The sequence below is a fragment of the Leucoraja erinacea genome, chromosome 2 (assembly GCF_028641065.1).
Source record: "Leucoraja erinacea ecotype New England chromosome 2, Leri_hhj_1, whole genome shotgun sequence".
Lineage (NCBI taxonomy): Eukaryota > Metazoa > Chordata > Chondrichthyes > Rajiformes > Rajidae > Leucoraja > Leucoraja erinaceus.
This window is the reverse complement of record NC_073378.1, coordinates 119,591,041-119,603,582: the sequence shown is the minus strand read 5'-3', so window position 1 is coordinate 119,603,582 and position 12,542 is coordinate 119,591,041. Positions and strand designations below refer to the sequence as shown.

The 12,542-nt window shown below is 41.7% G+C and overlaps 1 protein-coding gene across 5 annotated transcripts in view; it reads left to right on the top strand.

Annotated features, from left to right (window-relative positions):
* The window catches only part of LOC129714836 (disco-interacting protein 2 homolog C), a 540,592-nt gene extending 532,788 nt beyond the window's left edge, over positions 1–7,804 (top strand). For all 5 annotated transcript variants that reach the window (XM_055664689.1, XM_055664698.1, XM_055664678.1 and 2 more), the window contains one exon: positions 1,684–7,804. In XM_055664689.1, the coding sequence (XP_055520664.1) occupies positions 1,684–1,936 (253 nt within the window). In that variant the 3' untranslated portion in view covers positions 1,937–7,804. The remainder of the gene's footprint in view (positions 1–1,683) is intronic.
* Positions 7,805–12,542: the final 4,738 nt, after the last annotated feature.

Below are 12,542 nucleotides of genomic sequence, written 5' to 3'. Positions count from 1 at the left end.
TTGGCAAATGTATAGAAATGTGATTGGGTGGGATGACTTCAGCAAACCAGGTTATGATCAGAATCAGAAGTGGGTGAAATGTAGGGAATTATTATGGTGCAGGTCACAGTGCAATTAAAGAAGAAATGCAGGTTCAGGTAATGTTAATCCCTGAAGAGAACTGCAGATGCTGCTTTACAAAAAGAGACAAAGTGCTTGAGTAACGCAGCGGGTCAGGAAGCATCACTGGAGATCATGGATATGTGTTGTGTGTTGTGGGGGGGGGGGGGGGGGGGGGGGGGGGGGGGGGGTCAGGATAAAGCCTGGCAAGTGATGGGTGGATACAGGTGAAGGGGGTTATTGATAGGCAGATGGCTGGACAAAGGCCAGAGACGATGACAAAAGGTGTGAGATAAAGATTAAAGAGTTGCAAGTTGTGAAATCCAGGAAAGAATGTAGATGGAAGGGGAGGAATAGATGCAGTAGAATCCGGGAGTCATGGAGAGCGCGGTCCCTTCAGATAGCTGAAAAGGGTGGGGTTGGTGAAGATGTGACTGGTGGTGGGATCACGTTGGAGGTGGTGGAAATGTCGGAGAATGATGTGTTGGATGTGGAGACTGGTGAGGTGAAAGGACCAGGGGATCTCTATTCTATCTTGGGGGTGGGGAAGCGAGAACAATAAAATACTCAGAAGAGGTACAGCGCTCTCCAAGACAGCAGAAGGAACCAGATTTATTCACGAAGGCTTCTTGGATGTCCTAGAACAGAAAGCCTCATCTTGGGAGCAGATGCAGCAGAGATAGACACATTGAAGCATCTATGCAACAGGCAGGTTGGGAGGAGGTGTAGTCCAGATAACCCTGGGAGTTGGTGGCCTTGTAGTAGACACCAGTTGATAGTCTGTCCCCTATGACGGCGACAGAGAGTCAAAAAGAGAAGACAGATGTCAGGGCAGGATGGAAGTTTGCGGTAAAGTTAATTAAATCAATGAGTTCAGCACGGGTGCAGGAGGCAGCCCTGATGCAGCCATCAATGTAGCAGCAAAAGTTGGGGGATGGTTGCAGTGTACGTTTGAAACAAGGACTGTTCAACGTAACCAACAGAACAGCAGGAATAGCTGGGGCCCATGTGAGTGCCCTTTCCTCCCTGTGCCCAACCTGGACCTGCACCCATTTCTCCCCTCCTCCTTCCACCGACATTCCCTCTACGAGCTTCATTATTTGCAAATCTCTAATCCTTATCTCACATCTTTTGTCTTTTCATCTCTGGCCTCTATCCAACCATCCACCTAGCCAAAAAAATCTCACCTGTATCCACTTATCACTGGCCAGGTTTCATTTCTTTCAGTTTTCTCTCTCCCCCCTCCCCCACCTCAATCAGCCTCAAGAAGAGTTCCGACCCAAAACTTCATTTATTCCTTTTCTCCAGAGATGCAGCCTGACCCGCTGAGTTACTCCAGCATTTTGTACCTGTCTTCGGTATAAACTAGCAGCTGCACATACATCACCTATCCGTGTTCTCAGGACATTGTGCCTGACCCGCTGAGTTACTCCAACACTTTGTGTCTTCGGCAGTTCCTGGTGTAGTTCGATAATTAATACAAATCAAATAACTACTGAAAATATTCACTGAATCAAAGAGTTAACTTTTAAATAAAGCCTAGCATTACCATTTACTTATTTCTCTCTTTATCTTTTTCTTCAGTGCGGTGTTTACCTGGACTAATCTTTTGGTGGTGGTTGTGGAACTGGATGGATCAGAACAGGAGGCTTTGGACCTTGTTCCCCTGGTTACTAATGTGGTTCTGGAGGAACATTACCTGATTGTAGGAGTTGTAGTTGTGGTAGATGTCGGAGTGATCCCAATAAACTCTCGTGGAGAAAAGCAACGCATGCATCTAAGGGATGGATTTTTGGCAGACCAACTCGATCCGATCTATGTGGCCTACAACATGTAGCCTCTTGTTCAAGGCTTCCATTGACTATGTGTATGTACATATGTAAAAATGACTCTTTGGTGTTCACCACAAATGTGCAGAAACCGAAAGACAAATGGTTGCTCCAGAGGGGGACTTTCTGCACTTGCAAGCACTAGTGACTCGTCACAAAGATGTGAAACTATTCCTTTGTACCACAAAGACAATGATTAGTACACAGCCCTTTGAAGGTCAAAATCCCATCATGGAATCGATTTCTTGCTTGTTGGTTGATTAACTGCTTTTAAAGTAAGTGTACTATCTGCGCTCTGTATTTTTAAGTTATGTCAGCTGAAGTTGCTAAACGTTTTTTAATCTGCCCTCTAAGGGGGTGCTGTTTATGTATTCACATACTGTGGCAAAAAAAAGCAAGTATTTTAGGTTGTCGATTCTTGAGATTTGGTCAAAATTCGTTCAAAAGTTGTAAACAAGAAACCTTACCTTCTACCTAGAAATGACTGACCGAAGATATTTTGTTCCTCCTTTTATTTTCTTGTAGGTCTGGTATTTGATATTAAGAGGTACAAGAGTAACATCTACCATGTCTGCACCTTTAGAGTTGCAACTAAGTTATGGGTTCCCTCTCAAAGCAGGGCTTGGGGAAAAACGCGCAAGGACAATTAGGAGCTGTCTGCCACCTAACAATGGGGGGGTAGATTGCAGGTCCATCCAGTAATAGGGTTCAGATAAGTTTTCATGTGTGATGATTACCATTGTACTACAAAAAAAGGAGAAAAAACACTGAGTAACTTCATATTGTGTAATTATGTACAAAACAGTTTTAATTTATTTTGTTCTTTAGAAGTATATTAAGAGAGAGACATTTGAGAATGTTTTACTCTTTTAAATGTTTGCTATTAAAAGGCAAAGTGTTACATTTTATGTGGATAGCTTCACATCTGCACACTATATTCGAGGTAATTCATCAGATCTTTGGTTTTACCAATGGAAGAAATATTGAAAATGCAGTAATTCTTACTTGCATGGTGTCCCAGTTTTTTAAGATGAACGTAAGGTTGTGTTATTCACTCGGTCCACCTCAGAGGTGCAGTATCCTAGCACATGATGTGATGTACGCAAGCACCTTCCATCAGAAGATAAAAGTTTGTGAAAAGATCTGTGGACATCTTTATGCTTGTGAATTAACTGAAGTTTAAAGTGCACTAAAAATATTTTAAAAAATCAATAAAAAAATTGTATTGTGCCAGATTGGCTGGTGTTCATTAATAACTTTGTGTTTGCATGTGCACACATACACTGACTGTTGTTAGACTCTCCACATGTGGCAGGTTAAACAGAGCAGGTTGTGTGGTTTTCAGGATGTGCACATACTTTAACATCCCCATGTGCTTTAATCTCCAAACTGACAGCTATACTTTTTACTTACTGCTGCTAATTGTATTTATGGTAAGACTTTTTCTTAACCTGTTTTGGGTTCTAAGAAAATTACAAAAATAACTAACTGCAAAAGAGCCATTTTTCCAGTAAACCTTTTTAATTATAGGTTAAGAAACTAATGTACAAGAAACAGTGTTAATTTTTTATAATCTTTTACAACAATATTTTGCAATGTGAGTTTTAATTTTTGCTCTAAAAGATGCAATAGGCACACAAAATGGTGGCTGGTAACTTTTCCCTTACTCCATTTTGTGACAAGCCCATGTTCCATTGTTAGTCATTTGCCGTTTGCCAAGCTAAACATTCTCCCATGTGCTTCGAGACAGACCGGGTCTGGTCTACAGTAAATTTCTTAAGAGCTCTTCAAATATTGCTGGTTTATGATTAATTGGTAAGAGATGCTAGATAAACAGAGAGAGAGAGCGAGAGATTGACAACAGTTAAACAAATAATTCCAATTGTGTTTTGACAGCAGTACTGCAGAAACTTGACAGAAGATACACCTGTTTAGTAGCTGGCACCCCTGAGTTGCCTGATTGGATATGAAACACAGAATACTGCCTTAATTAGTGACCAAGCCCAAGGATATTGAATATCCTCTGGTGCATCAAAATGGTGTTTGCCATTTTTGAGGAAATAAAGAAGAATAAATAGTAGGGATGGTAATACTGCTCCCAGGTCCTGAGAACCAAATCCAACACATTGGGTAATATTGCCTTAGCAAGGTTTATCATATTTTTTATGCCAGGTCTGTTGCGTCCTGTGCTACCTGCCATTTGTAAAGAGAGTCTAACATTTACTATTTGTAGTAAAGTAGATTTCTTGTTTTGTTGTGAGAATGGAAGAAGCAACCATCCAGAGTCCTCACAGACTCAGCAATAAAGAAGGCTTGTCCCGTAATAGGAAAACTTACTATAGTTAAACCATGCATTAGAATGTATAAAAACTGTTTGTCTTGTGATCTAGTGCTTTGAAGTAAAAGAAAACCATGTAATCAAATGATGCACATGCACAAAATGGAAGGTACATGAAGAGCATATAATATCAAAAACAGGATCAGATTCCTCACGGTGCTTGTTATTATTATCCTGCTTGACACTTTACCCAAGGGAAGACTGTCCCTTTTATCAGTTGAATGTTAGCAGCGTTCAGTCATATAGTCCAGTGACTGGTAGAGAATGTTGTGTACTCAACCAATCACAATGGATTTTACTGTGCAAAGGACAGCAATCTTTCTTGTATGTTAAACCACCAGTACGCTTTGTACATCTGTGATAACGCCTGTTTTATATTCAAATGAATAAATAAAAGCTTTTATTTTTGTTGCTCTGAAAACAATTCATCTGTCTTCATTCAACAGACAACATTTCCTCATAATGGGCTTCATTAGCGCATACTCTTGTACCCTTCAATTTGCTTTCTCAAGATTAGAAACCATCCTTTGCCAGCAGTTCTTACTTATTTTTGGCTGAATGTAAGAGGAGAATTATTATATTTAGAAAATATGTACCACAAAATAAGAATTGGCACAATGTACTAATAGTCTGGTACAAGGGAAAATCTCAAATTGGTTCTAAAAACTAAATTATCCAATCTTCCAAACATTTATCCAAGTCACTATTATTTTTCTTCAGATTTTGTCTTTTGGCAGTTGATTTATATATAATGCAGTTAAAATTTCCTCTTGCAAGCCTATTTCTGTTCTGATTCAGGACTTTATGGCATTTGACCATTTATCAAAGTAATGTGTATATTATCATCAGATTTTGTTTTATGGGGACACTATCAAAAGGTCATATTAGTGGAAATGGTTGTTGCTCCATCTATCTATTCCTTTAAGAAGCTTAAATCTTGCTCCTAATATCTCCTCAGAGTTATCACCTTAAGAGAGCATAAGTTAATATATTTTTTCCTGGCTTGCACATTTTAAGACACTTATGAATCTCCTTGCCATTTACAGAACATATGCTAATGGCTAAATATTCTTGCTGGAGGACAGTGAGAAAGATTGCTCATTATTCCAAAGTACAATCAAACCTACATCCTCTTCCAGACTTGCACAGACATCTGGTGTTAGCATCCTAGCCCTTCCATTGTGGATGCCAATGAATGAACCAGGGGAAGGGTCTGAGGAAGGAGTTCTCAGATCCGTTCTATGTTGCTCATTTGGTTTTATTCCTTTCCTCTGATCTTGTATCATTTCTGTTCGGTGCACATGTCACCCATTGTCCCATCTCTCTGGAATCCCATTAATTAGTTTGAGCCAGGTTAAATATTAATAAGATGTCCTTCTATAAATACGACTTGTCCAGGGTGTAGGCAAACTTGTTTCCACTGCAAATGGCAGCACCCGTACAGACAGATTCATTCAGACAAACTATCCTTCAATTCAGTTCATTTTTAATCTAAATCAGAGTCCTATGGTTTCCCGCATTGCCCCTGCAGCCATTAAATTTTAAAGTTTGTTATTAGGCTGGCGATCCCTGACACCATTTTGTAACGGTTCTTTACTAATCATTAAAGGATCTTGCTACTAAACCTCTTACGTTCCTTTCTGAATTTAATCTGGTAAAGTGTTGTATTTGCTGCTTCATTTCCTATCATTGGCCATCAAATCTAATTCATATTTCAATACTTCATCCCTTCAACACAATACAGAGAGAGATGATCCCCTGAACACAGTTGTACTTCAGCATATTTGTTATTCTTTCAATAATTTACCTTTTATGATCTACACGTACACCAAAATGTGACTTTTTGCCTGAGTAGGTTACACTGGGTAATGGCAGAAGGGCCCCTTCACTCAAGAGGAATGATCCAGTTTGACTTTGACTATAAAGAGCAGCTTGCAATTCATATTATTTGAGCAAACACACGAATAGTTGAATTCTATTTCACAACCTGTCATTCATTTAATCAGCCAAGCTCTGGATGCTGGTCCACTAACGTAAACTCCATAGTGTTGTTTAAGTGAAGTCAGTTTATTCTGCATTTGTAATGTAGATTTTAAAAACTGAAATTGTACAATTTTTGAAAAACAATGTTTTTTTCAATAAATAAAAGCGTTGTTGCAACATATTTGGGTTTTGTGCGTCTTTATCTTATAAAATGTTGCCCAACTTTCCTAGCACTGGTATTAACTCTTCATTAGCATGGATTGGTTTCCTCAAGCACCAATTCAGAACTAGCATTGCTCTGCTCATCAAAACCCATTCTTAGCCCATCCACTTGATCATTCATTCACTCACTGACTTCACTTCTGGATCACAAATCCATTCTTTACCTTAAACATGTCAGTACCTTCCATGCTCAGGTGTTGCAAAACTACAAGACACATTAAGAATACATACTGTATAATTGGAAGCTTAGTGTGCTGGCTTTCATTGTCACTCATACCTAGAGTCATATAGCACTGAAACAGGCCCTTCGACACAACTTGTCCATGCCAACTAAGATGCCCCATCTAAGCTAGTCCCATTTATCTGCGTTTGGCCCATATCCCTTTAAACCTTTCCAATCATGTACCTGTGTAAATGTGTTATAAATGTTGTCATTGTACATGGTTCAAATATTTCCTCTGGCAACTTGTTCCACATACCCACCACCCTCTGCGTGAAAAAGTTGCCCTGCAGCTTCCGATTATCTCTTGATTCTCCAAACCTGGGTAAAAGACTCTGTGCATTCACCCCATTTATTTCTCTCAAGCTGCACTTGATGTACTTAATGTGCCATTTCCACACTTCCTGCTCATTTGCAAACATCATCTGCTCCAGCATCATTGCCTCTCATCAATCACCACCAACTCCAGAAGTACCCATGGTCTGGTTGTCTATCTTTGTCCTGCTCCTTTGTGATATAAGTCACAGGCTCCTGCCTCCAATAAAGCTCTTCTCTTGTGCCTCCTCAAATCTTCATGCACATTTTTATAAACTTGATTGAATTTACTGGTCTTTTATCCCACACAATCCCAACTATCTTGCCCCATCCTACTGAGCACAGCAGAGAAGCAGCCCATTGGCCCAGTACAATCCATGCTGACCAAGGCATATCCGAAGGTAATCACACATGTTCGATTTGCCCACACAAAGAATAAGACCTTCATCTTTATGCACTCCCTATTTTGTTGTGGTGGTATTATCCTCCTTTTGTCGTGTTAAATTTGCCAGCTCACATCCCTGCAAACCCCTCAGCCCAAATGTCCTTCAAGCATTGCAATTGCACCTGCCTACACCCCTTTCTCCAGTATGTTCCTCCATACACACACACTACCCTCTGTATGATAAAACCCATCCCTGCGGCCCCACTCAGCACGGTGGTGCAGCGGTAGAGTTGCTGCCTTACAGCGCCAGTGACCCGAGCTCGATCCTGACTATGGGTGCTGTCTGTACGGAGTTTGTATGTTCTCCCCATGACACCTGCGTGGGTTTTCTCCGGGTGCTCCGGTTTCCCGCCACACTCCAAAGCCACATAGGTGTGTAGGTTAATTGGCTTCAGTAAAATTGTAAATTGTCCCTAGTGTGTAGGATAGTATCAGTGTGAGAGCATCGCTGGTGGGCACGGACACAGTTAGCCAAAGGGCCTGTTTCCGCACTGTATCTCTAAACTAAACTAAATCACTCTGCTCCCACACCAAACCCATACCCTCTAGCTCTAGACTCTCCTCACCCTGGGAAAAAGACCACGATAATCCTCATGATTCCACACAGACCCACAAGGTTACCCCTAAGCCTCTTCAATCCAGGGAAAACCGCCTGAGCCCATGCAGCCTCTCCCCACAACCCATGCTTTCCAATACCACCAACACCCCATAAATCTCACCTGTGCCACCTCTAGCCCATTGCAACCTATCCACTGCATGGCAACTAGAACAGCACCCAACACTTCAGCTGTGGTCCTACTAACACATGCACAGCTACAATATGATGTTCCAACTCCAGCACACAATGGATGCACCATCCCCATCAGCATCGCAATGAACACTCAAACGGCAGTTCCTAACTCTGCAACCTTCACCACCTGGAACAAAGGAGGCAGATGCAAAGGAATATGATCACCTGCAAGTTCCTCCCATGCCAGTTCCCCCTCTCCTTGGTCCTCCCCCCAACCATCGTGATGCAGTCCTAACTTGGACACACCATTGTCCCTTGCCCCTTGTTGGTGTCTCTAAATCCTGTTATCTTACTAAACAGCACTGAGGCAATGGCATTAGAATGAACAAAACATTGATTTTTATGCACTCGCTGCCTAATTCTTTAGCAATTATCCGCCTTTTGCGTTAAATTTTCCATCTCCATTTCTTAAACAACAAGTTGGTATTGTTGCTGTACATTAGATTGCTTACTGTTAGCCCAATTTCAACTTGTTGCCTGGTGCTCTCATTTCAATGTATGTCTCAGCACTAGACAAAACTGTGAACAATTACAGTTTCTACGTCGATCATCAAATGAAACATTAACTATTATCTGTTAGAAGAAAATGTATTACAGTCACTGTAGAAACAAGGAACTGCAAATGCTGGTTTACACAAAAGGACACAAAGTGCTGGAGTAGCTCACCGGGTCAGGCAGTACCTCTGGAGAACATGGATAGGTGGCGTTTCGGGCAGTCTGAAGGAAGGCCATGACTTAAAACCTCACGTATCCATATACTCTAGAGATGTCGCCTGACCTGCTGAGTTGCTCCTGTTTTTTTTTTTTAGTTATAATCCCTATTTTGCAAATCGCCTGCATCTGTATTCTCTTTTTTTTTTTACGGATGCAAATGTGAAGTGCGATGTTTTGGCTTGTAGCTGTGCCACAGTACAAAGGCAATTGTACACATAGCTGCTGTTGGTTGTTGCTGCACCTGATATATTAAGAATGCATGAAACAAACAGCTGGAGGAACTTCATTCCCCCAGCAGTTTGCTTTTTTTGCTCCAGATTAGTGGCTGCAGTCTCTTGTGTCTCTTTTCGGAATGGATGTTGTTCAATCAAGCTGAATATTTGGCAGGAACTCGAGATTGCAGGAACTGTTCTCGGCTTTCTGCTGTCAATGCCGGTAAATGCTGATGGAATCGAGGTTTATTATCATCAACTGTGAAACCTTTAACTTAATTTTGTATTTTTAAAATGAATTAGCATGATTGATTTTTTTCAAGTGATTGACAATGGTTGCAATTAACCTGTGGCTTTGGAATTTCGAACCAGTTAAACAGAATGTCCTTCACTTGTGCATGTCTTTTTGTGTCAGCATTCTCAACATGTTCAGAATAAAGGAGATATACAGGGCAAGTATTTTTTTTTGTACAGAGGGCAGTGGGTTCCTGGAACATGCTGCCATAGGTGGTGGTGGAGGCAGATATGATAGAGGCATATGGATATGCTAGGAGTGGAGGGATATGGATTCAGTACAGACGGATGAGAATAGTTTATATTGGCATCATGTTAGGCACAGTTATTGTGGGCCAATGGCCTGTTTCTGTGCTGTACTCTCCTATGTTCTAATAATGAAAACATAATCCCATTGCATCATATTATTAGGTTAAAGAATGACTAGTCAAATGAAGTTGGACACTAAATGCTGAAGTAAGTCATTAGGACAGGCAGCATCTCTGGAGAGAAGGAATGGGTGATGTAGGGGTGACCTGTACAAAAGGGGCGGGTTACACCTTAACTGGAGGGGGACCGACGTTCTGGCAGGCAGGTTTGCTAGGGCAACAATGTGGGTTTAAACTAAATAGTGGGGGGAGGGATTGACAAATTCGGAGTAAAAAGATGGGAGTTGAAGGGGAAGTGAGTACAGGGAAAGTTACAAAAGATTCTCGAATTAGTGGGAAGGAAAGTTCGAGAAGGGATAAGAGAGTAAGGTCAGGGCCAATTGTGAGTGGTGCGAGAGGGGAGGTGAATATCAAGGTCAAAGTGTTGTATATGAATGCGTGAAGTATAAGAAATAAAGTGGATGAGCTTGAGGCTCAGTTAGAAATTGGCAAGTATGATGTTGTGGGAATTAGAGACATGGCTGCAAGAGGGCCAGGGCTGGGAACTGAATATTCAAGGGTATACCTCCTATCGAAAATACAGACAGGTGGGCAGAGGAGGTGGGGTAGCTCTGTTGGTGAGGAATGAAATTCAGTTCCTTGCAAGGGGTGACATTGAAACATAGAAACATAGAAATTAGGTGCAGGAGTAGGCCATTCGGCCTTTCAAGCCTGCACCGCCATTCAATATGATCATGGCTGATCATCCAACTCAGTATCCCGTACCTGCCTTCTCTCCATACCCTCTGATCCCCTTAGCCACAAGGGCTACATCTAACTCCCTCTTAAATATAGCCAATGAACTGGCCTCGATTACCCTCTGTGGCAGAGAGTTCCAGTGATTCACCACTCTCTGTGTGAAAAAAGTTCTTCTCATCTCGGTTTTAAAGGATTTCCCCCTTATCCTTAAGCTGTGACCCCTTTTCCTGGACTTCCCCAACATCGGGAACAATCTTCCTGCATCTAGCCTGTCCAACCCCTTAAGAATTTTGTAAGTTTCTATAAGATCCCCTCTCAATCTCCTAAATTCTAGAGAGTATAAACCAAGTCTATCCAGTCTTTCTTCATAAGACAGTCCTGACATCCCAGGAATCAGTCTGGTGAACCTTCTCTGCACTCCCTCTATGGCAATAATGTCCTTCCTCAGATTTGGAGACCAAAACTGTACGCAATACTCCAGGTGTGGTCTCACCAAGACCCGGTACAACTGCAGTAGAACCTCCCTGCTCCTATACTCAAATCCTCTTGCTATGAAAGCTAACATACCATTCGCTTTCTTCACTGCCTGCTGCACCTGCGTGCCTACTTTCAATGACTGGTGTACCATGACACCCAGGTCTTGCTGCATCTCCCCTTTTCCCAATCGGCCACCATTTAGATATTAGTCTGCTTTCCTATTTTTGCCACCAAAATGGATAACCTCACATTTATCCACATTATACTGCATCTGCCAAACATTTGCCCACTCACCCAGCCTATCCAAGTCACCTTGCAGTCTCCTAGCATCCTCCTCACAGCTAACACTGCCCCCCAGTTTAGTGTCATCTGCAAACTTGGAGATATTGCCTTCAATTCCCTCATCCAGATCATTAATATATATTATAAATAGCTGGGGTCCCAGCACTGAGCCTTGCGGTACCCCACTAGTCACTGCCTGCCATTGTGAAAAGGACCCGTTTACTCCACTCTTTGCTTCCTGTTTGCCAGCCAGTTCTCTGTCCACATCAATACTGAACCCCCAATGCCGTGTGCTTTAAGTTTGCATACTAATCTCTTATGTGGGACCTTGTCGAAAGCCTTCTGGAAGTCCAGATACACCACATCCACTGGTTCTCCCCTATCCACGCTACTAGTTACATCCTCGCAAAATTCTATAAGATTCGTCAGACATGATTTACCTTTCGTAAATCCATGCTGACTTTGTCCAATGATTTCACCACTTTCCAAATGTGCTGCTATCCCATCTTTAATAGCTGACTCTAGCAGTTTCCCCACTACCGATGTTAGACTAACTGGTCTGTAATTCCCCATTTTCTCTCTCCCTCCCTTCTTAAAAAGTGGGGTTACGTTACGTTTGCTACCCGCCAATCCTCTGGAACTACTCCAGAAATACAGTCCTCCGGTATGCTGCTTTTTCTGGCTAATTTGTACGCATCATCCTTCGCTTTGATACTATCCCTGATTTCCCTTGTTATCCACGGATGCACTACCTTCCCTGATTTATTCTTTTGCCAAACTGGGATGAACATTTTTTGTAGTTCATCCATGCAGTCTTTAAATGTCTTCCATTGCATATCCACCGTCAAGCCTTTTAGAATTAATTGCCAGTCAATCTTGGCCAATTCACGTCTCATACCCTCAAAGTTACCTTTCTTTAAGTTCAGAACCATTGTTCTGAATTAACAATGTCACTCTCCATCCTAATGAAGAACTCAACCATATTACAGGAACAGGAGATGTGAAGTTAGTATGGATAGAACTAAGGAATTGTAATGGTAAAAAAAACCCTAATGGGACTTATCTTCAAGCCCCCAGACAGGAGCTTGGATATAGGGTGCAAGTTGAATCAAGAGTTAAAATTGGCATGCAGTAAAGGTAATGCTACGGTGGTTATGGGAGATTTCAACATGCAGGTAGACTGGGAAAATCAGGTTGGTACTGGACCCCAAGAAAG